The 24,637-nt window shown below is 39.8% G+C and overlaps 1 protein-coding gene across 5 annotated transcripts in view; it reads left to right on the top strand.

Moving 5' to 3' along the window:
* Positions 1-24,637, top strand: part of TNIK (TRAF2 and NCK interacting kinase) — a 413,713-nt gene that overhangs the window by 33,441 nt on the left and 355,635 nt on the right. For 3 of the 5 annotated variants that reach the window (XM_033211704.1, XM_033211707.1, XM_033211705.1), the window contains exon 2: positions 11,561-11,686. The exons of the other annotated variants lie outside the window; for them this stretch is intronic. In XM_033211704.1, coding sequence (XP_033067595.1) covers positions 11,577-11,686 — 110 coding nt within the window. In that variant the 5' untranslated portion in view covers positions 11,561-11,576. The remainder of the gene's footprint in view (positions 1-11,560; positions 11,687-24,637) is intronic. 5 annotated transcript variants of the gene reach the window in all.

Here is a 24,637-nt window from a genome sequence, read left to right as displayed (position 1 = left end):
TGTTCACATGTCATCTTTTAAGTGAGACCTCCCAGGACACTCTTTTATAAGTTGTAACTCCATGGCGCTTATCACCTGACTTAAGTATTTTATTCCTGTCCGTGCCTGCTAGGCTGTAAACTTCACAAAGGTGAGCCATCTTTCCCTTGATTTTGTTCATTGTTACAGTACCGTGGCTAAAACTAACCTTTTAGAAAGGGAGCGCTAAGTGAATTTTTAATTAATGTGAGAGAAAGCAGGCATAGCCATTGAGGGAGACAAGGCTTAGAGGGTAATAAAAATAGCGTTTTATTATGCCCCCTGCTCTGTGGCAGGTGCTTTAATACGTTGTTGTATTTAAATCTTATGACCACCTTGCATAGTGGGCATTATACTCCATTTTACAGCTGAGGAAACTGAGCATTGGGCACATGGTTAATAAGTGAATAAGCTAGTAGATTACAGAGGAATCTAATATGCCTTAGAAAAGGGGATCAAAGGCAGAGGATTTAATCTTAGAAGTTAGGAAGGATTTTTCTCAAAATAGGAAGAAAGGAAGAGAAGAAACATAAGAGCTGAGATGGAAGGGAGAATGTGCGAGGAAATCTTTTTTTCTGATGACCCTGATTTTTCTTAGTAAGGAAGGAAGCCAGCTTTTCTGTTGAGATGGAGAGAAGGTGACTGGGGATTTTAGGAGGGCAGGAAAGGTATGAAGTACACCTATCTGGACAGTCTGATGAAGATAAGAGATTAACAGTAGGATTCCTGAGATGTGTTTATAGCCCAGCTAGAATAATAAGTCAACTAACAAAACGATGTTAGCAATGGGTAGTGTCTTTGTGATCCATTAATCCAGCTCCCAAATTTTATACTTTGTCATTCTGTATCCCTTTTGTCTATGATCTGCCAAGACCTGGGCACTTCCACTTATCTTGGAGGATCTTACATCTGTTTTCCACTTGCTTGTTTGTTTGTTTATGATGATTTTTTGAGTGGCATTTGTCCAGGTAGGCAGCCATTCGGCACCTGAATCTCGCTCTTCATTGACCTCTCCAACTCCAGCGACCTTAACCTCTCCCCTCCTCTGTCACCTGTACCTAAGGCTGGAATTCAGGAGGCTGTGTGGCCTTACTGGGAAAGCAGAGAAGGGCTGGCAGTGGCAGAATGTGGTGAGAAGGGGCTGATGGACAGGTGCCCAGGAGTGGAGGAGCCCTGGAGACTCTGGAGAGGATGGGGCTCCAGTTCAAAAAGGAGGGAAGTTGAAGCAAGGTAGGCCTGAATAAAACTCATTCCTGTTTAAAATAGTTTTGTGTACATTCCAAGATGATTTTGATGTTTAAAAAGAATGTATTTTCACATGCATGGTGCTGTCATTTCTTCCCTTTTTTTTTTTTTTTTGGACAGAGTCTCACTCTGTCACCCAGGCTGGAGTGCAGTGGCATGATCTCCCCTCACTGCAACCTCTACCTCCCGGGTTCAAGGGATTCTCCTGCTTCAGTCTCCCAAATAGCTGGAATTACAGGTGCCTGCCACCATGCCCGGCTAACTTTTCTATATTTTTAGTAGGAACAGGGTTTCACCATGTTGGTCAGGCTGGTTTTGTACCCCTGACCTCAAGTGTTCCGCCCTCCTCAGCTTCCCAAAGTGCTAGGATGACAGGTGTGAGCCACCGTGCCCAGCTCTTCCCTTTTTTTGGACAAATAGAACCCATATTGTTCATAGTAAAATATTTTTAAAATGTAGAGGGAAAAACTATTATGGGGATGTTTGCTTTATAGAGTTAAAGGTAAATACTCTGCAGGAATGGGTAATAAATGTAGCATGGTAAATAAATTTGTAGATAGTCTATCTAATTATGTATACTTTTCTGTATATTTAGCCATAGGGGTGTTAAAAAAAGTTGGCATTTGTGTTGCTGTGAACTAATGTTATTATTTATAACATTCCTAATGTTTAGCTGAGAAGAATTGTTAGTTTGTACACCAGTCTTTCAGTATTTGGCAGCTTGCTTAAATTGTGGTTTTTGATATTTGGACATGTATATTAAAAACAAGTATTAATTTCATTTCTTCATTCCAAAACACACAAATTAATCATGCATGAATTGCATGGGAGTGCACATAAATGCAACATATCAGTTTATGCGAACTCAGATTTTTTTTAATGTAAAGAGTTCGGTTTTAAATGATTTGGGTGATTGTAGTCATTCCCTCTATTTAGTAACATGTGCCCAGATTTATACAGCTATGCAATGAATACCTATGCATATGTTGACAAAATGTCACACATTGACTCATTTGCACATTGTCTAAAATACCTGTAATTTTAAGCCATAGAAGTTCCTAAAAAAAGGGAAAGTTCAACCTGGGCTTAAAATGGCAATTAGAATAACATATTTTCACTGGAGAAAGGATGCAACAGGATGCATAGTTATTTAGCTTTTTCATTTGTGCAGATGAAGATCCCAGGGTTCTGAAGATTTCCATTGTTCAAAACCACTGGGCTAGGAAGTGTTAGAGCACTAATGAGAACTCACTAATGAGAACCCTTTTATATCAATGAAGAGAATATTTGGTTGATTGAAAAATTTGTTTTTAACACAGTTTTATTGGACTATGAACTCTTGAAGGGTCAAGGCTAACTTGGGGTCCCATGGTATTCATCTTTGTATCTCAGTGCATAGCACAGTTTCCGGTACCTAGTAGGTATTTGGTGAATGCATGATTTCCAAAAGTAAGTTTATTTTCTCCGTTCTAATGATATTTAAAAAAAATTAACAAAACAAAAAAGGCATTTAGAGAAAGTAGAGTTTTAAAAATAAAATTAATAAATTGAGTTAAAACTGAAGCTAGTGAATTGGTTTTCTTGACTATATAAATATTGTCTTAATGTTTACAGTTGGACTTACTAATTCCCAGAAGTAAATGACCATTTGTAAACAGTGTGTTTGGTTTGAATGCATATGTATAAACATGTGGTGTGTGTAAGTATGTGTAAAGAAGTTTATATTTTATTTATGTATGTCTTTTACTACTTTATTAACATATATTATATTTTACTTAACATTTCCAGAGAATGCATTAAAGTTAACGTTCTCTGAGACTTAATCTTCCCTGAGAAAGGATCTATCCAGTGGTTTAGTCAAACTGACTTTATAGGATGTTCTGTAATTGGTGGACACAGTGCTAGTTCTTTCTGTATTAATCATGTTATTTAATTCAGTGTCACAATAATATTGTTTGCTGCTTTTATTTACAGACAAAGCACAGAAAAGTTAAGTCTCATTTACACAACTGGTCGGGCGTGGTAGGTCACACCTGTAATCTCAGCACTTTGGGATGCTGAGGCAGGCAGATCACGAGGCCAGGAGTTCGAGACCAGCCTGGCCAGCATGGTGAAACCCCATCTCTACTAAAAATACAAAAATTAACCAGGCTTGGGGGCACACACCTGTAGTCCCAGCTACTCGGGAGGCGAAAGCAGGAGAATCGCTTGAACCCAGGAGGTGGAGGTCGCAGTGAACTGAGATTGTGCCAATGCACTCCAGCCTGGGTGACTGAGCCAGACTCCCATCTCAAAAAAAAAAAAAAAAAAAAAAAAAAAAATTACACAACTAATCAGGAGCAGAACTGGGTCTCCTGAATCAATGTGCCTGCTTTTTATCCAGCAAACCAGCCTGGCTCCGAGGTTAGCATCTTCATATGTTATCTTACGAAGGGTGGAATATATAATTTTAAATAGCTGAGAACGATAGTGTACAACCACAGGCACCCACACCCAAAAGGGCTGGTGGTACCATGACTGCAGAAGGAAAGTATGTATCCAAGTTGGATCACAGCTCCCTTATACGCAGGCCCATGAAGGGACAATGGAAAGAGGGGCGTGAATTCTAGATGATAAGCTGGTAGGCTTTTTCCCAAGAGGACTCATTTCAGATGGGTGAATTTATCACAATGGGTCAGTTCTGCCACTCAGGCTCAGGGACCTCACTTTGTATTTTCTGGGGTATGTGCATGTGCGTGTGTGTGTGTGTGTGTGTGTGTGTGCAGGGAGCAGAAGGCAGTTTCTATATCTTGTTTAGAATATTGTGCCAATTTATTAAATTACGGTGAGAACTAGAACTATCATATCAAAGCCACTTAGTTTATGTAGAACTAATATATGCATTTTTTGGTCTAGGTGATAGACTTAGTTTACTGTCTAACCTGGCCTTTCATATCTTAGTGATGGAAGCAGTACAAAAGGGTAGGATTTGTACAGTAGTCCTCCTTATCTGTAGGTTCATTTTCCACAGTTTCAGTTACTCAGAGTCAACCACGATCTGAAAATATTAAATGGAAAATTCCAGAAATAAACAGTTCACAAGTTTTAAATTATCCATCGTTCTGAGTAGTATGATGAAATCTCGAGCTGTCCCACTCTGTCTGCTCAGGCCATGAATCAGGCCCTTATCTCGTGTATCCACACAATAGACGTTGCCCTCCCTTTAGTCACTTAGTAGCTCTCTTGGTTATTGACCAAATTGACTGTTGCAGTCTTTTTTTTTTTTGAGATGGAGTCTCACTCTGTCGCCCAGGCTGGTGTGATCTCAGCTCACTGCAAGCTCCGCCTCCTGGGTTGAAGCCATTCTCCTGCTTCAGCCTCCCCAGCAGCGGAGACCACAGGCACCCACCACCATGCCCGGCTAATTTTTTGTGTTTTTAGTAGAGATGGGGTTTCACCGTGTTAGCCAGGATGGACTGTTGCAGTCTTGCAGTGCTTGTGTTCAAGTAACCCTTATTTTATTTAATAATGTCCCCAAAGTGCAAGAGTAGTGATGCTGACATGTTGTTATAATTGTTCTATTTTATTATTAGTTATTGCTACTAATCTTGTATTGTGCTTAATTTATAAGTTAAACTTTACCATAGGTATGTAGTATAGAAAAAAAAGTGTATATAGGGTTCAGTAGTAGTCTTAGCTTCAGGCATCCATATATTCTCTACAGATAAAGGAGGAGTCCTGCACTCATGGCTATTCTGTGGCAGAGCTGGGACTAGAATTCTCATGTCCTCAGCTGTTGGCCCAGAGCTCTTTCCACTGGTTTTGGAGTGGAACTGGGACTCAGAAGTGCTGGAGAGGTGGGCCTACCTTGAGTGTTGCTACTCCTTTTTACTGCTTGTCTTCACGTACTGAGCAGTTTTATTGTTTATTCACATGGAAAGCTGGAATAGTGGTAAAATTAAAGTAAAAATAAACTTAAAAATCAGTTTGGAACTGGATGCTAGAATTCGAACTCCTGTAGGCAGGGACCAACTCTGTTTCTTCTGCATATCCCAAGAGGCTCCAGAGGCCCAGGGACAGTTGGGCCTGTCTTACCAACACTTAATGAAACGTCGGTTGAAATAAAAACCCTCATAAGTCAGGCATGGCTAAGTCAATCAGTCAGCAAATATTGATTGTTAGCTGTGGGCATGAAATATCTTGATCACTTGGACATTGATATCTCCCTTGGAACTAACTATGCTAAAAAACCATCTTGGTTTTAGTGACATGCCTCTCCTCGAGTCACGAACACGTTCATAGAACAGCAAGCTTCTAGGTAAGTGGCACTGACTCTGTTGTTGGAAATTGAAAGATGGGTGCTTCCACTTCTGCAGTAGCCACTAAAAACTTGTGGTCAAATTCAGTGCCTGAGCTTTGAAATCAGTTCAGTTCAAAAAACAGATGGGCTATTCTTCTGATGAAATGCTAATAATATCAACAATGACCATTAGTTATTAAGTGCTTAGTCCTTGTTTCATTTTCACACCAACTGCGAACTTGCCATGCCCTCCCTACTTCACAGAGTAAAGGAACTGGAGGTTCGGAGACTGGCCCAAGGTTATGCAGCTAATGAGTGGGAGCACTGGGATATGAGCCCAGGACTTCCTTCAAAAGCTCTTTGTTTTTTCATCCTTAGGCAATCATCTTGAGCCTTGTCTATTTGTTTATTATTTTTTAAACAGTTTTCTTGTGATGGAGAATACAATTCATCCATTTGAAGTATTCAATTCAATGGAGTTTTGTATATTCACAGAGCTGTGCAACCATCAATACAGTCAACTTTGGAACATTTTTATCACCTGCAAAAGAAACATCATTCCACATTTCCCTTCCACTGTATCCCATCCCAGCCCTAAACAATCACTAATCTACTTTCTGTCTTTATAGATTTTCCCATTATGGACATTTACTCTAAGTAGATTTATACAATATGTGGTGCTCTGTGACTGGCTTCTTTCACATACCATAATGTTTTCAGGTTTTGTCCGTGTCGTTACATGTTATAAACTGAATGTTTGTATCCCCTGTAAATTCCTATGTTGAAGCCCTGACCCTCAGTGTGACTGTATTTGGAGATGGGCCCTTTGAAGAACTGATAATGGTTAAATAGAATCAAAAGCTTGGGCCCTACTCTGGTAGGATTAATATACTTATAAGAAGAGACACCAAAGAGCTTGCTGTCTCTCTGCCATATGGGGACACAGTGGAAAGGTGACCATCTGCAAGCCAGAAAGAGAACCCTCACCAGAAACCGACCCTGCTGGTCCTCAATCCGGGATTTCTAGCTGGACCACGATCTGAGATTGCTGTAAGACAGTAAAGTTCTGTGGTTTAAGCCATCCAGTCTGTGGTATTTTGTTAGGGTAACTCTAGCAGACTAATACCTACCATGTATTAGTAGTTTATTATTTTTTTGTGACTGAATAATGTACCATTGCATGGATATACCAATGTTGTTTATCTATTCATCAACCGATGGACATTTGGCTATGACCTCCCATACCCTCATTCTCCCCACCGCACCCGAATGCAAGCACTAATCTACTTTCTGTTCCTATAGATTTCTCTGTTCTGGAAATTTCATACGAGTGAAATCATATAATCTTGTGACTGACTTTTTTCATTTAGCATGTTTTCAAGGTTCATCCTTGTAGTAGCATGTATGAATATTTCACTCCTTTTAATAACCAAATAATATTTCAATGTGTGGAGATTGTAAATGTTGTTTATCTGTTCATCAGTTGATGGACATTTGGGTTGTTTCTACCTTTGGGCTATTATGAATAATGCTGCTGTGAACATCTGTGTACAACTTTTTATGTGTACATACATTTTCATTTCTCAGGAGTCACTGAGAATTGCTGGGTTATATGGTTTTAGTCTCTAAGGTTTTGTAAGTCCTTTTGGAAGTTGCCAGAGTACTCACAATACATAGAGGTAGCAGAATACAGAAGAATTAACAAAGGGTTTATGCCATATTTTTGAAATCTGATAATTATGTTTCCCCCTTCTGCTCCACATAGGAACACTCAATGGAATTATAGAATCTTAGAACTGGAAGGCAATTGAGAGGTGACCTAGTCTCACTGTTTAATTTTAAAGACGAGGAAATCATAGTTCAGAGACTGACTCACTTCCCAGGATTGTACAGCTGGGTCATGGCTGGACCCGGACCACACATGTAATCTCTTTTTCTCTCAGGAGGTGTTTTCCACTGGGGTAACCTCTCAGACAGGGAGCAGTTCTTAGGAATGAGGCTCAGTTGCTGAAATAAAGATGCTTCGTATATTGTTTCCCACTGGTTGAAGTCTATCTGGAGTTCAAAACTAGGTCATGGTAATTCTTTGGGATATGCCGTGTGGCCTTAGAGAAAGCTTGTCTTTCAAAGCCCTTTGATTATAGGAGGGGGTGAAGTCCCAGTGAGGTAGTGGCCTTGGGGACTGTCACAAAAGGGTGCTAGTAGGTATGAAGGAAACACAATTGTTGAAGTTCAGTGAGCAATCTGATTGCAGTAAAGTAGAATGTGCATGTCTCAGAGCCTGATGATCCAGGAGGTTTACAAACGTCAAGATTCACAAATAGAAATGGAAATTTGGCCAGGTGCAGTGGCTCACGCCTGTAATCCCAGCACTTTGGGAGGCTGAAGCAGGCGGATCACGAGGTCAGGAGATCGAGACCATCCTGACTAACACGGTGAAACCCCGTCTCCACTAAAAATACCAAAAATTAGCCGGGCATGGTGGCAGGCGTCTGTAGTCCCAGCTACTTGGGAGGCTGAGGCAGGAGAATGATGTGAACCCGGGAGTTGGGACTTGCAGCGAGCTGAGATCGCGCCACTGCACTCCAGCCTGGGTAACAGAGCGAGACTCTGTCTCAAGAAAAAAAAAAAAAAAAGAAAAGGAAATTAAAAAAGCTAGACATGAGATGAAAAGTCAAAAGTTAAATGATTTTTAGCTTTTTAAAATAACTATAAGTTATAATACCTTTCACAATACCAAAATCAATTCAATAAGTTCTAAAGAAATAAGCAACTGTGAAAGTTCTCATTGAAGAGGGTTAGTGAAGATGCATTTAGCATGAAAGGGGAGAGGTGTATAAATGGTGATACTGGGATGATTTGCCAAGTTACTTGGTGAAACAAGCCTTCGTTATCAGAGATAGATAAGAGTATTCAAAATAGCTTACTAAATGCTCTTAATGGCATTTCTGTTTCAATTAAGATATGCTACTGATTTATTGAGTCACTTATTGAATATTTTATATGTAGAAAGAACATCTTGATTTTATAATTTTTTCAAGACATTTTATTTTGAGATGTGAAGAGTAGTTTTATTGTTAAACATTTCATGAAATGTGTAAAATGCTTGGCAACTGAATGAAAGTTCCAAAATCTGAAAGATGTACAGTTCTTCAGTACATTTTGTAGCACGGAGATATTCAGGGTCATTTAAAAATTGGAGCAAATAGTCATTATGTGGTCTAAATTAAAGTATAGTAGTTTCTAAAATTCAACAACCATTTGTGAGCTATGTACTCTATGTAAGCCATTATTTGCTTCTTAGAAATGCAAAGATTAACCGGGTATCATTTCTACTACCAGGGAATTTGTAATTTAGTGGCTGAAGCAGCATTTAATAAGAACTTTATTGGCAAGAGAGAGAAAGAGAGAGAATAATAGAAGCGTAAAGGACAGGCCTAGGAAATATAGTTTTCATAATCATCTTTTAAATAAGGATTTATAAAGCCTGTCTCCTCCAATTAGTATTAAAGATGCCCTGTGGAGGCTAAGCCCTGCTGAATTCAGGATATAGATATTACTGTGATGAGATGTATGTAATTGGAGAAGGACATGACATATACGGAAAATGCTTAATGATTACTTGCAAGGGTGAATAGTGATAAATTGGACATTGGCTTTAAATATTGTAGAGTAAATGGGTGTAGCTGATGAAGCTTTTGTAAACTATGCCATCCATATTCAACTTTCCCTAGTTTTTGATTTTATAGCTTCCCCCTGCAATCCAGGATCCAACTGAGTCTTTTTTTCTTAATCTAGTAGAGCCTCTACATCTTATTTGTTCTTCCTGATACTAACATGTTTGAAGAGACCTGTCCAGTTGTCTCGTAGAATGCCCTACGTTCCAGATATGTAATGATTTCCTCATGATTACATTCAGATTACATATTTCTAGCAAGAGTATTTCATGGCTGATGTTGAGTAGTTCTAATTGTGTCAGATTAGGGGTACATGATGTCAGGTTGTTATTCTCTCACTTGCCAGTTTACTGTCATATCTGTAAAAATCCAGGAAATAACTTGGACCTTCTCAGAAAGATAGCCTAGGACATTTATCTGTCGGTTTTCGCTTACTCTGAGGCATGTGATGAAATTGCCTTAGGCAATGAGAGACCTCTTGGCTGGAGGTAGAAGGGGAGTGTTGGTCATTAATTTTTTCTTTCTTTCTTCCTTTTCTTTTCTTTTCTTTTCTTTCTTTCTTTCTTTCTTTCTTTTCTTTCTTTTTTTTTTTTTTTTTTCCCAAGACAGTCTCACTCTGTCGCCCAGGCTGGAGTGCAGTGGTGTGATCTTGGCTCAACGTCTGCCTCCCAGGTTCAAGCGATTCTCCTGCCTCAGCTTCCCGAATAGCTGGGATTACAGACATGAGCCACCACGCCTGGCTACTTTTTGTATTTTTAGTAGAGACAGGGTTTCACCATGTTGGCCAGGCTGATTTCGAACTCCTGACCTCAGGTGATCTGCCCGCCTCTGCCTCCCAAAGTGCTGGGGTTACAGGCTTGAGCCACCGCGCCCAGCTAATATTTTTTGTTTTTAAATCAACTGATTGGCATTAGGTCCAGTGATGTCACCTACTGTAACAGTTGTTGGAATGGAATCATGGCTGTTCCAATCCTAGGGGTTCTGTACACTTGTTCTGTGTCCCATTCATGCACGAATTTTTCTGTGCATTTGTCTTAGTTGTGAGATTTTTTTTTGTTCTTTTGGCTTCATGTATAAATATCTTTTCCAATTGGAAGAGGTAGAGATTTTAAACAGGGAAATTTATAGGCTGCATTCGTTTATTCAGTAGGTACTTACTGGGAGCTTCCTTTTGTCAGTCACCTTTTCAAGTGCTGACGATACAGTGGTGAACAATACAAAGCCCTGCCCTCCTAGATCTTACGTTCTAGTGCTGAAGACCATTTATAAATAGATTAAACATTTGTAAAATGTCTAGTAGTGGTAAGTGCTATGATGAAACAGTAGGGAAGGTGGTTGCAGAGTGTGTCTGGGGTTGTTAATAAGATAAGATGGGTTGAAGACCTCTCTGAGGAGGTGATATTTATACAGAAATGTGAATAAGGAAAGGGAACAGGTCATGCACCGAGCACCACCCATGAATAGGTACTGAGATGGTACATACTCTGTATGTCTGAGAAAGAGCCAGGCAGCAGGTTGGGCAACTGGAGGACAGTAAGGAAGGGGGAGCCTGATAGAAAACTGGTGGAAAACTGGACATAGGAAGACTATCCAAGTACAGTAGAGACTGAGTCTGGTATCAAGGAATCCCAGCAGGCTGATGCTGTATACTCCTCTACTTCTAGGAAAACAGGCATGAAAGACTGAAAATGGTTAGTGTAAAAACAGACTTGCAACTGAGGTCTTCCACTTAGTCTCAGGTAGTATAGAACTGCATTAAATAACGTTTGACAGATTTGCTTTGCATTATATCTCCAAGGTGATACTATAGGTACTTTAACCAAAACACAAATTAGCAGTGGGTTACACGCTTTCCAGCTGGGTATCTCTTTGTAAAGATATGTGAATAGGTTTAAATCCTGTGGTGTCATAAAATGAACACTGAAATAGGAGTTGGAAGATCTGAATCAATGAACTGGCCTGCGGGAAAGCTCTTGAACTTTCTCCAGCCTGAGCAGTCCCACTTAGCACACTGAGATAAACCCTCTGGTTATCTGATTGGGGCTGCTGGAAGCATGCAATGGCAGGATGGGTATGAATGTGCTTTATAAACTATGATGCACTCGGCAGGTCTAAGGTATTGTTATCATTTAAACCTTTATTATAGTTTTGCTAAACAGAGGCAGTCTGTTATCTAGCTCTCATTTAGAAGGGGAATGACAAATAGTTACTTCAAGGTAAAATGCTTCTTAAAGAGCAGAATCTGATCAATGCACCTTAAAGAACCTCATGAATTATTCAGCTATTCTTCAAACCAGCATATCTGAACTAAGGGAATGATCACTTTTCACTCCCATTTCAGGCTTCTGGAAATCAGCATGCCCTGTGTGAGACCCTATCTGGGGAATCTTCTTGAGTTTCAATGCTGGATTAATAAAGTAGAAACAACTTTGTGCTTCTTGGAGAAATGGAAATTCGGGAAAGATTGGTATGTCTAAGTTAGGCAATTGGTAAAGATTCATCGAGTCTCTAACATAAATGGGTGGATGGATGGATGGATGGATGGATAGATGGATAGGTAGATAGATAGATAATTAATAGATAGCTGGTGCTGTGGGGGATTAAAAACGTGTGAGAAATGGGTAGTGATAATAATAGCTGACATTATGAGCACTTACATATTACCAGGCGTGAATCCCCCCTTCAAACAATGTGAGATAACTACAATTATAATCCCATTTGACAGAGAAGGAAATACGATTTGGAGAGGTTAAGTAGCTTCCTCAAGGTCATATAGCTAGAATATGGCAGGCCTGGGATTGGACTTCAGATCTGCCTGACTGCAAACCTATATCCTTAACCATGTGCTCTCTCAAGTTGTATATAGTATCCTTGAGGAGGGAGGATTTTTCTCTAAGGAAAGTTGCATAGTAGTAAATTATGTGGAAATGCAACTGAAAAGAAAAGTCTGCACAGGTAGGAATTCAGAAGAAAAAGAGAGTGGATTAATGGGGCCCAAATTGGTCATGGGAAGTCTGTTGGAAGAGGAGGTCCTTAGCAGGGTGTTAACAGATTGGTAAGACTTGAACTGGAGAAAATGAGCCAGTTGTTGGTGCTGAGAGGATCTGGCCAGTGCAAAGATACAGAGGTGGGAGTGAGCAAGATGTTTATGTTCAGGGACAAGCAGGCAGAGAGGTCTTGTCCTTTATAGAAGAGTTTCTGATGAGGCATGGGGTGGGATGGGTGTGTGTGATGGCATTAGAATGGAAATTACTGTGAAAGGTAGAGGAGGGTAGGCCAAAGAGACTGGATTTTATCCTGTTAGCATAAAAAATCCTTAGATGGCTCTGAAACCAGCTAGTTATTTAATCAGAGCCGTGTCTGAAAGGGACTTAATTTGGAATCAGATTTAAGGACCCGTTGGAGTTGCAAAAGATTGAATATAAGTAAAAATATGTATGCATGTATGATATTATCATGTATTTGTGTATCTCTAGTTAAAAACAAAAGGAAAATGCATTGTTTCCTTGAGTTATGAATACTGCATATGCAAAATCTCCCAGAATTATGCCCATTCCATGTTTAAAGAGAGGAGCTGAGGTTCTGGAGAGGAAATTCTCACCAAGGTTAGTTTGCTTGTTTGGCAGAAAATGAGGTGTGCATGTTCCTGATGCTTTCAGGTTTCCTTCTCATTCTTGTGGTTCATTTTTGCTAGCTTGGCTGTGTTCCCTCTGGTCTGCATAACAAAAAAAATAGTTACCATTTATTGAAAACCTACATTCTGAGAGTTCACAGCACCCAACTGTAAGAATTAGATGGTATTATCCCTATTTTGCTGGCAAGGAAACTGAAGCTCAGAAAGTTTAGAAACTAAAGTCACATATCTAGCACAGTAATTGGTAGAGTTAGACGTAGATAACAGCCTTGTTTAGTCAGGAAAGCCCTGCTCCTTCTTCTATACTTTGTGTGGTGGTTAGGAGGATAAACTTGGGTGTTGATTCTTGCTTTGTAAGTGCTCTTGGATAGATTATTGAAGTTATTTGTGTCTCATTTTCCTCATCTGTAAAATGCTGATAGTCTCTGTACCCACCTGGCACATTATAAGGGCTCAATTAATCTCTTTTATGATTTTTAAAAATGATTGTTATCTATCACCAAGTTGTTCTGTTGGCTGTAACATTCTGGACCTCAGAAAAAGGCTTAAATTTTGACACAAGGAAAAGAGGAACATCTTCGAAAATTCATTTCAGTTTGTGCACATTAATTTGAAAACTCTAATTAGCTATCTGTTTTTTCCCTGGGGTTTTCTTAACCCAGTTTCCACATTGCTGCTGCTCACCTCTTCCTCTCTATGTACCTGTCAACAGTGATCACACACTGCTGCTCTGGGCTGGACCCTGTCTGCCTGCTGTTGGTTAAGCAAGAAAGAAGTTGATGTCTGCCTGTCATTCTTGCCTTCTCTTGAACAGGGAGGAACTGCCTCTTCTCCAAGAGAAAGGGTTATTAGACTGGTCCTACCTTATTTTTGACCTTGTGGAGCAAGGACAACTCAAGTAGGATGGTTTGAAGTTTCTCAAGAAGCCCCTCAGCAGACTAGAAGGCCTCTTATAAGAGCGGGCACCCAAGGCAAAAAAACCACCAAGCAGTCACCAGGAAGGGGTAAAGAAAGGATTCAGAGAGAACCAATTCCTACAGGGCTTGGTTACTGTCTAAAATGGAAAACTACTCGTCCCATCCTTTGTACGTTCTTCTAGGGCTTAGAACACCAGAGATATTCATTAACGAGTTGCTGGTGAGGATCAGCTTCAGTGTAATTTCTAAGCGGGCCTTTCTGGGAGCTATGTCTTCCTTGCCTGACTTTAATGAGCAGTTTTATATGCAGATATATTCTTTGGTACTAGTAGTATTGATTTCTCATCCTAATTTAAAATAACCTGAAGTTTTTCTACTCATCTGAATGAATATTAACAACAGGAATTAAATCTGTATGTCCAGGGATGCATAATTATCTATTCATTTCTGCTTGGAAGACCAGAATAAAAAGGTGAGCAATGAAGTCTTTCAGTGACCAAAATTTGGAATTAAACCTATTGCACCTCCATGAAAATACTAATGGCTTTTTTTTTTTTTAACCCAGATGATATTAGAAAACACATGCAATAAATTTGTATATTTGATGATTGCCAGTGATCAAAGGCAACTCTTTTTAAATTTTTTTTCTAAAAATTCCCTGAACTTGGAAGGTAGCAGTGACATGAAAATACACTAAATAATTAATTAGCACAGTTGACCAGCACCACTTTCAATCTCCCAGCATTAAGATGATGATCTCTCAGCCAGCCTGGTCAACAGAGAAAGACCTTATCTCTACAAAATTTAAAACATGAAAAATTAGCCAGGCACGATGGTATACGCCTGTAGTCCCAGCTCCTTGAGAGGCTAAAGGTGGAAGGATTGCTTGACCCTAGGCGTTCAAGGCTGCAATGAGCTATATCATGCCACTGCACTCCAGCCTGGGTGACACAGAGTGAGGCCCTGTCTCTTAAAAAAAAAAAAAAAAGATTATGATGTTTTATGGGAGTGGACATATACATGTGCATAAATCGGATCCACTGGGGCTCATTCTGCCATTAGCCCTGTTTGTGATGGAGACCATACAAGGCAATCTGAGTGTAGTGGATTAATGGTGGCTTCCAATTCAATTCTTCTGTTGAGAAGTGGGGTCTGTACCTCCTTCTCCTTGCATCTGAGTGGGTTTGATGACTGATGTGACATAAAAATATGGCAGAAGCAAGTCTCTACCAATTTTCCAGGCAAAGTCTTTTTTTTTTATTTTTTATTTTTTTGAGACAGAGTCTCGCTCTGTCTCTATTGCCCAGGCTGGAGTGCAGTGGCGCAGTCTCAGCTCACTGCAAGCTCCGCCTCCCGGGTTCACGCCATTCTCCTGCCTCAGCCTCCTGAGTAGCTGGGACTACAGGCGCCAGCCACCACGCCCGGCTAATTTTTTGTATTTTTAGTAGGGATGTGGTTTCACCGTGTTAACCAGGATGGTCTCGATCTCCTAACCTTGTGATCCGCCCGCCTCAGCCTCCCAAAGTGCTGGGATTACAGGCGTGAGCCACCACGCCCGGCCCAGGCAAAGTCCTAAATAGACTGCAGCCTTCATTCGTATCCTGAGAAACCAGCTGCCATGCAAGGAGCTGATTACTCTGAGACCTCTATGCTATGAGGAAGCTGAAGATACTCATCCGGAAAGGCTGTATGGAGTGAGGTGTCAGCAAGCCTTCTCAGGAAGGTGCCAGACACGTGAGTGAAAAAGCCTTCAGATCATTGCAGCTTCAGCTGTAAAGTAAAAGCTACTAGAACCATGAAAGATAATAAAATTACTACTTAAAGCCATTAAGTTTTGGGGTTGTTTGTTTTCTAGCATAGCAAACCAGAAGATGCTTTGGAGTACTGAGAATTGTATATTTCTCTTTTTACAGATAGGTGCTGGAACCTCTTTAGTTTGATGTTATCAAAGTTCTTTTAGGATTGGCAGAGGGCCAAAGAACCCTGTATAAATTGCTACTTCTCTTCTGAATTCTAATTTTTGTTTAACTTTGCCTTGCTTGTTTGTACAAAATGTGGTGAATATGTTTCCCTTTCTCTGGCATAATATACATGCAAAGCCAGAATTGCATAGGCCAGAAGAAACACTGGGATAGGTAGGAAAAACCTACAAATTGGCAGAAAAGACACTAAAAATGATTAGAAATTAAGAACAGTATGGTGACCTGTAATATACTGCTTGCACTAAAAATGGAGAGAGACAGAGAGAAAACCCCAGAATTTTTAGTCTTGATTATTTAACATTTGGCATCCTAGACGAAATGACAATTGAAAATGATTAGGTGCACAGGATCGTCTGACACCCATGTGATGTATGTGGTGTCTGGGGAGGATGGGAGTGAGGTTTCATTCCAGACTTTGTTTCTGCCCAACCTCATCATCTCCTGAACAATACGGGTAATGGGGGTTATAGAGGCCTTGTTTTGGTCTGTTTATTTTGAACAATTTAAAGTTGGAATTCAGAGTTTACATAGTTGGGAGTTGAAGACCATATACACCTATAGTCTACCCATTGCCATTCTAAAAATCAATAAATTAGTAGAAACACATATCAGCTAGAGTAATATTCATTTTTCAGGTTTAATTTTCTGCTTATCTTTTTATTAGTGGGCAGTGGTAGATTGAGGTCACGTTGTTCCTACAGACGGTGTAAATATCGTTTATCAAGTGCTTTTCATGTGCCAGGCACTTTGCTGGGTGTTGAAGATTGTTAGGCAAGTTTCACCCCAGAGAAACTCACAGGACTTTTTTCTTAACACTTGTTTTTCTTTATTCTGCTACCTGTTTTCCAAATATTCAGCTCCTTTTGGATCTTTGCAGGGATATGCAAATATCAAGTTGCTTGTTGCTAATATTTGTCTTTAGCATTTCCAATTCTGGTTTTCTCAAATTTTACCCGAGTATGAGCACAGAAATAAAAGCATTAATTAAATGCACAAAATGAAAAAGAAAGTAACTATAAAGCACAGTTCAGACCCCCTCAGGGACACTTTTATATTAGTGTCCCTGAGGGGGTCTGAACTGTGCTTTATAGTTAGCAGTATACAGGTGGGGTAGAAAGAAACTCCCTGAGAGGTGCTTTTTACTCTTATTCCCTGACGTGCAGTTGCTAGTGAGGTGTACTGATTGGCACTAATAATAGTATTTTCTAACATTTGCATAGCGATTTAAAGCTTTCACATACTTTATCCTTTGTCAGTTTGCAGTTGAGGAGCCTGATATTTAGAGACGCTTAGCTTACCATACCACTGGGGTTCAGCCAGAGGGAAAATAAGAAGAGGTGAAAGAGGGTGATTTGTGTTGTATGTCTGGTAGGTACCAGGTCCTTTAGCATGGCACTTCATTCAATCATCACAACCACCCACTGAGGTCGGTAGTCCCATAATCAAACTTATCAGACCATCAAGGGAACTGAGGCTCAAGAGGATTAAGTGACATGGTCGAGGCAGTCAATGATGCCAGATGCTGAATTGGATCCAGATCTGCCTGCTGTCTGATGTCTTCTGACCTGAATAGAGAATCTTGGTCACCTGACCCTAAGTAAAAGTCCTTCATGGCAGAATGAATCTGATAGCCCTTTCCTCCAGCCGCCTTCGTTTGGCAAGTCTAGGCCCTGGCCCCTGTTGCAGCTTCCCTTCATGGCTAAATGAGCCACCGGTATCTTTCATTTCCTAAAAGCTGAAGCTTTTCTTATTAAATAAGATTTGAAAGTCAGGGCTTCCATAAATAAAAGATCCTTTTTTGCAAAATTTTCCAAATTGAGTGGGGGGGAAAAAAGCCCTACTGTGATATTTTATTTGTCTATGTGGGCTTTATTCTTTTCTTTTATTTAATAAAGACAGAGAATCTATACAAGGTACAGAACATAAACATTATGTGAGAGATGTTATATTTACTTTCGTCACCTTTTTTAGAAGAAGCTGCCACCAAAATGGTTCTTTATGGAAATTATATCTTGTTATGATTCCCATTATATTGTGTTACGATTTTTTTCTTTTATCTTTAGCCATTTATGGACATTATTATCTCAGAATGTGTGCTTCAGATAGATGTGTCATTGTGGGTTATGAAAGCTGACTCAGAACCATGATTGCTGAAGGGATTGAAGACGGGAAGCAGCCATGAGGCACCTGAATGTCTTTTTTTCTGGACTGTTAAATGATACTTCTAATTCTTGAATGAGCCTGGTGAGATAGATGGGCACCTGTTGCAACTCTGAGATTCTTGTGTTTGTTTCATTCATAGTGGAAGATACTGTCGTGTCACAAATAAACTTAGGGTGTCCTAGGATGTAGCAAGAAGTTCAAAATACTTGTTAGATTAAATTTAAACCTTTAGATGTTTCTGTTCCTCTGGGAAATGGAGATCGAAGTTCTGCTGTCCCCCTAAAGCGTTTGTCTGGTGCTGATTTGCAGAGGGTAGGTGTTGTCTTAGTGGCCCCTCCTGTCTGTCTGCCAACTTAAAACAGGAGCTGGGAGAGTATTTATCCCTCAGTCTGTTTAAAGAACTATCAGCCAAGTGAAAACACATCATTTTAATAGTGGTAACCAACTGTCCTCGAACCCCATTCCAATTAAAATGAGAAGAAACGGACCAAAGCAACAAGGCAATTTCTATTTTACAAATAAAAGGGTTTCTAAATTTGGAGCGGATAACCCTGCAAGGTTAATAGAATCTTACCATCACTGAAAGTCATCTAGATGGATGTTTGCATTGTCTGTATGATGTTTCTACCAAGATTTTCATCATCTCTTGTGCCCACCTTCCTCTTTTTCAGCACTGACCTCTGTCAGAAGGCCTCCCCAGGTCTCTTCTACTTCCTTCCCATGTTTCTTTAGCTCATCAGTTCCTTCGACTTTTCTTTCCCCGCTTTCACCCACATACCAGTGGAGAACCTCTGGACCCCAGTCCCCAGCTCTCAGTGCCCTTCAAGCTGCTCTTGACCATTCTCTCCCCTGATTACTGCTGGAGGGGCTTCTTCCTCTCCCTTCTGCCTCTCCCCACTCCCATTCCCTGACTCCCCCAGGCAAGCCTGAGGGCCCTTCTCTGCCCCTATTCTTCCACTCTTTCTTCAAGGTGTGGTCTCACAGAGTTTACTGTGATCTTTGTCAGCCAATCACTGTGTTATCTTAGATGTTCAGTACTGAATCAGTGATTTCAGGAGTATCACACTTCTGGATGCCTCTACTGGCCATCTGTAAGATGGGGACACACCCTCTTTCTCCCGGTAGTTAATTCTTGGGCTCTTTACTGGAAAGCCTTTCAAAACTGTGTTTGCTGGCTGGGTGAAGTGGCTCACACCTGTAATCTCAGCAACTTGGGAGGCCCAGGTTGGAGGATCACTTGAGGCCAGGAGTTCACGTCCAGCCTGGGCAACAGTGAGATCCTGTCTCTACCTGAAAATAAATAAATCAATAACTGGTTGTGGTGGTGCATCCCTGTAGTCCTATCCACTCAGGAGGCTGAAGCAGGAGGATGGCTTGAGCCTGGGAGCTCAAGGTTACAGTAAGCTATAATCGTGCCAGCGGTACTCCAGTCTGGGTGACAGTATGAGGCCCTGTCTTAAAAATAAATAAATAAATAAACCCCAAACCCCAAACAGTGTTTGCTGTCAATGTGTAGGGTGCCTAGCTGCATGGCCCCCGAGCTCTGGGTTATTCTCAATTCCTGAGTCTGTGACTCTGTTGATAGGACTAGGCAGCTCCTGCAACGTGCCATGGCATCAGAGTTCCATCATTTAGGGAGGCAGTAGAGTGGACTAGCCACAGGATTCTGAGATTACGGAATGTCTGCTGGCAACAGGGACCACCACTGAACCCATGGCAAGTAGGTGCTGTGGTTGTTTTTTTACTTCTAACTCTTCTTTGATCATTGGATATCTAGTTATTAATTCAACTTGTGTTTGTTGTTCTGGTGTTATAGATCCATATATGCTGACCTACCTATATTGTACCACTGATCATACATTATCATAGAGTATAGGCCACATGGAGTTTTACTCATGACTGCATCTCCTCCTGCCCTTTCCATTTTTACCTCTGTAGAGGTTGGTTCTTCTGGGGAATTAGACAGATGATTTCTTTGGCTACAGTTCAGGCTTTTCCCTAAGTTCTTACTTGCCCTCAACCTGGCTACTTTTCAGTATGCACATGGTTTTTGAGGCAAGACTGTGACCCTTTTGGTGTTTTACTAAATTATTTCATGCCTATGAATTTTTATATTAAATAGTGTTTCTTACCAAGATATCATACTGTTACTTCTGGAGATTAAACTTGGTTGAACACAGAATTTTGGGATGCTCTGTAGAAATTTTAGAGGAGAAAATTATCAATCTTTTGCATTGGCTATTGTTCATACCCATCATAACCTCCTATGTGGAGTAGAATAATTGTAGTCAACTTCATACCACTTTTGAAGTTGAATAAAATGAATTTGTTTTCTCCAGGCTGTTGTTTAACTCGGTGTGTTGCCTCTGTATGGTTTTCTTTGTGATTTTTTTTAACCAGATTTGGTGATTGAGAGTTGTCTTGTTTCCACAGAAATATTATTAATAGAGTAGAAAATTGATGATTTATTAAATGGCCACTACTTGGGCAGTTAAGATACTATTTAGTTTGATAGAGGGACAGTTACTTGCTTGTTTCTATATTTTGAGGTCACTTTTACAAATCAACCAAAAACTTACCATGTAGCCATGTAAGCTTAGCAAGGAAAATGTAAGCTTAGTAAGGAAAATACTATTTTCCCCATTTTCACAGATAGGGGGTGTAAAGGTCAGAGCAGTGAAGTGATTTTTCCAAGCTCATACTTGACAGAACTTGGAGCAGAAACTAGAACTTCTGGTTGTCAGTCTGGTGGTTTCTCCACTCAGCTGTGATGTTTACTTAGACAGTATTTTCTCTATGCCACGCCTATAACACATCTGCTTGATTCAAATCTTTAACGTGATGATTATAAATTGAAACCCAGCATCTTATTTTTAAATTGGTAGGTCAACTATAATGGCCCTCAAAATGGTACACTTTGAAAATCAATAGAAGACATCCATACAGCCAACAGACACATGAAAAAATGCTCATCATCACTGGCCATCAGAGAAATGCAAATCAAAACCACAATGAGATACCATCTCACACCAGTTAGAATGGCAATCATTAAGAAGTCAGGAAACAACAGGTGTTGGAGAGGATGTGGAGAAATAGGAACACTTTTACACTGTTGGTGGGATTGTAAACTAGTTCAACCATTATGGAAAACAGTATGGCGATTCCTCAAGGATCTAGAACTAGATGTACCATATGACCCAGCCATCCCACTACTGGGTATATACCCAAAGGATTATAAATTACTCTACTACAAAGACACATGCACACGTTTGTTTATTGCGGCACTATTCACAATAGCAAAGACTTGGAATCAACCCAAATGTCCATCTGTGACAGACTGGATTAAGAAAATGTGGCACATATACACCATGGAATACTATGCAGCCATCAAAAAGGATGAGTTTGCGTCCTTTGTAGGGACATGGATGCAGCTGGAAATCATCATTCTTAGCAAACTATCACAAGAAGAGAAAACCAAACACCGCATGTTCTCACTCATAGGTGGGAACTGAACAATGAGATCACTTGGACTCGGGAAGGGGAACATCACACACTGGGGCCTATCATGGGGAGGGGGGAGGAGGGAGGGATTGCATTGGGGAGTTATAAATGATATAAACGTCATGCACATGTACCCTAGAACTTAAAGTATAATTAAAAAAAAAAAAAAAAAAAAGAAAATCAATAAAGGTGACTGAGGGCTTTACACAGGTTAGCTTGTGTGGTCTTCCCAATACTTTTTCTAGGGAGGTACCATCATTATCCATTTTGCAGATAAGGAAATGTAGGCAGAGAAAGGGGTAAGCAATGTGTTACTTAAGGCCACATACTAGTAAGTAACAGTGTGGATTTGAACGCAAGCAGTCAAACTCAGTCACGGAAAACTCCCAGTAGATTTAACTAAGAAATAAATCCCCCAGAAAAACTGTCAGGTGGATTCTTTAGATAAACAATGAAATGTTCTCTTTAGCTCTGTAAAGAAAACCAGCATCCCCCATGTAAGTTTTTGGTTATTATTAATTCTTAAGAGAATTAATTAGCCTAATCAATGAGAGAATACATAAGAACTTAAAAAAAATTAAACTGCATACTCTGCAGTTGTGAAGCAGGACTTTGACTGAAGGCTGGCAGAGATTCTAGATACCTCAGATTCTCTTTAGCTCGGTTAAAAAAAAAAAAAACTCACAGCACAAGCATTAGTAACAGCTAAGCATTTGGAAGATCAGATTGTTCATGATTTCTTAATGAATGTGTTATAAAGATTCATTAAATTAATAAACTGATAAAAATTAATGGCAGTGATAGGGAAAAAAGTTGACAGATGTTAATTTTTTATTTTTTATTTTTACTTATTCCTCACAGTGGTTCTCAGTCGGAAGTATGAGCTTCTGGAAATGTGAAGGAGGGAACATTTTTTAATTGCCTCAGTGACTAAGGAGTCACGTTGACATTTGGTGGACAGTGGCTAGGGATCCTAACTCCCCAAAATACACAGGGGAATTTGGGGAAGAACTGCCTGGTCAAAAATCTCATAGAGCCTCCATTAGAAACGACTTGTTACCACGTCTGATTTCTATACACTTAATATGGGTCATACTATAGGTACATAGCCAGTACTATTTTTTCTAGAAAACAAGTGGCTGTACTTCATGCTTTGATAAATTGAAAATGCTTCTCCCACTTCTCTTATCTTCATTGATTTTATTTTCAAGGCTGTAGCCATATCCTGTGACCTCTTTGCCTCTGATTCTCTATAGATGTGTGCAATACAGAAAGCCAGGTGTGGGCCAGCAGTTGATGCTGTCAAAAGAACAAGTAAAGCCTCTGGACACTGTTAGCAGAAAACAATATCCTTTTGTTATTCTTAGAACTTACTTTATTTTTATTTGATTTTTAACAGGTAGTACTTTCACATGGTTTAGAAATTAAAACAACATAGAAAGTGTACCTTAACACCTCACTTCTATTCTAGTTCTAATGTCTCCATTATTCTCCACCTCCTGTAAGTAGCTGTCTTAGTTTCTTATACTTCCATTCTTTCCTTGTGCAAGCAAATGGATCTATTTCTCTTCACCCCTTTTTCTAAGACAAAAGCTTAGTTTTCAGTGTACTCATCACTACTGTATTTCTACACTCTTCCCCAGGTATGGACTGTTCTCTTCAATGTATTTAGCCACAGCAGCTATTCATCTGTTTCATCTTCTTGGGGCCATTTCTTCTGGAGCCTCTGACCAGCCCCAGGCTGGACTTGTCTGTGCCCTAGGCCTGCCATACTGGAATTTCCTTTCACTGTCATCCTTTTTCCCTCTTGTGCTAGCTCCCATTTCCTGGATCCTCTTTCTTTGTTTACCCCTTGTTTTCATGGAGCACATTTTTCAGTAGCTTTCAGAGAAAGGAAGGAAAACTTTTAGACAGTGCATATCTGAGCATGTCTTTATGGTGTTCTTACAATTTTTAAAAATAGTTTGGCTGGGCAAAATAATTCTGGGTTGAAAAATATACTTTACTATTAGATGAGTGATTTTGTAGGTCATGTGTAAATTTGTAAACTTATTTCCTCCAAAAAATGGGAACATTAATTTATTTGAACTGGATATGCTTCAAAATGATTCTACCTTTGATGGAACATAAGGACTCATAAATAACATAGAAGAAATTCCTAAATTTTGGAGAGCTACCCTTTGATTCTGGTACCATGTCTCTTCTACCAGAAGTTAAGGATGTTTTTTCGAAGCTGGAGGAAGGGTATCGTTTAGTCAGGTGATTAAACCTTGCTGTAAGGATGATATTACAGACATTGTTCACTATATCACTGTCAATCTATGAAGGAAAACATTTTCACACTTTATGAACAGTAATAGCAGTATTTTCCCTTGGTTTTGGAAACTGTGAGTACTGTTCCTGTTTCCCTCTTTAGTCCACTGCCAGGTGGTTCACAGCCAAATTTGAGAGCCACAACCAGCATTGTGAAAGGGACCTGTTTGCCTGTCCATTGGACCAAATATATTTTTCTTTACTCTTTAGTTCTCTTTAGATTGATTGCCTTACTTTCTCTTCCTAATTTTGTTTTGTATGCATCTTTGCCAACTTCCACAAATCGTTTTTGAATGGATGGGGGCAGCAGTAATGGAATAAAGGTTCAGAATGTCTTACCTTAAACAGCCTCACATGGGCTTTCTAAAGAGAGCATTATTTTCCATTCAATTTCTTAAGTCTTTTGTGCTGCTGTATTTATAGTAAAAATGGTACCAGCTACTTTTAGTCATTATGGCAAGAATGCTCAACAACTAGCTATTCAAAACTAAGTTAATGGAAGCCTCTAGAAATATATGGTCATTAGCATCTCTTGTTTAAGGGTTTAACACCCCACATAGCTTTTGAATTTTTCCTCTGTTAATTGAGAAGCAACTGCTGACTTCTGTTTTATAGATTCCTAAGAAACAGATGTGATCACTTTGCTTGGTTCCAGAAATAAATAACAACAGTGGTTGTAGCAATGACAATAACAGCTAACATTTACTGAGCTCTCATTTTGTGTCAGGCACCGGACTGTGTTTAAATGCATTATTTAATTCTTCCAACAGCCCTATGAGGTTGATATTAAATTACTTCCTTTCTCTTTCATGCCAAATCCCCCTGAAACTCCCACATATATATTAATCTGACCATCTGCTTCTCACTTGCTTTCTACATTGCTGAACACTCCTGGGAAAAATCACTCC

The sequence above is a fragment of the Trachypithecus francoisi genome, unplaced genomic scaffold (genome assembly GCF_009764315.1).
Source record: "Trachypithecus francoisi isolate TF-2019V2 unplaced genomic scaffold, Tfra_2.0 Lachesis_group0, whole genome shotgun sequence".
Lineage (NCBI taxonomy): Eukaryota > Metazoa > Chordata > Mammalia > Primates > Cercopithecidae > Trachypithecus > Trachypithecus francoisi.
This window is presented reverse-complemented; position numbering and strand designations above follow the sequence as displayed.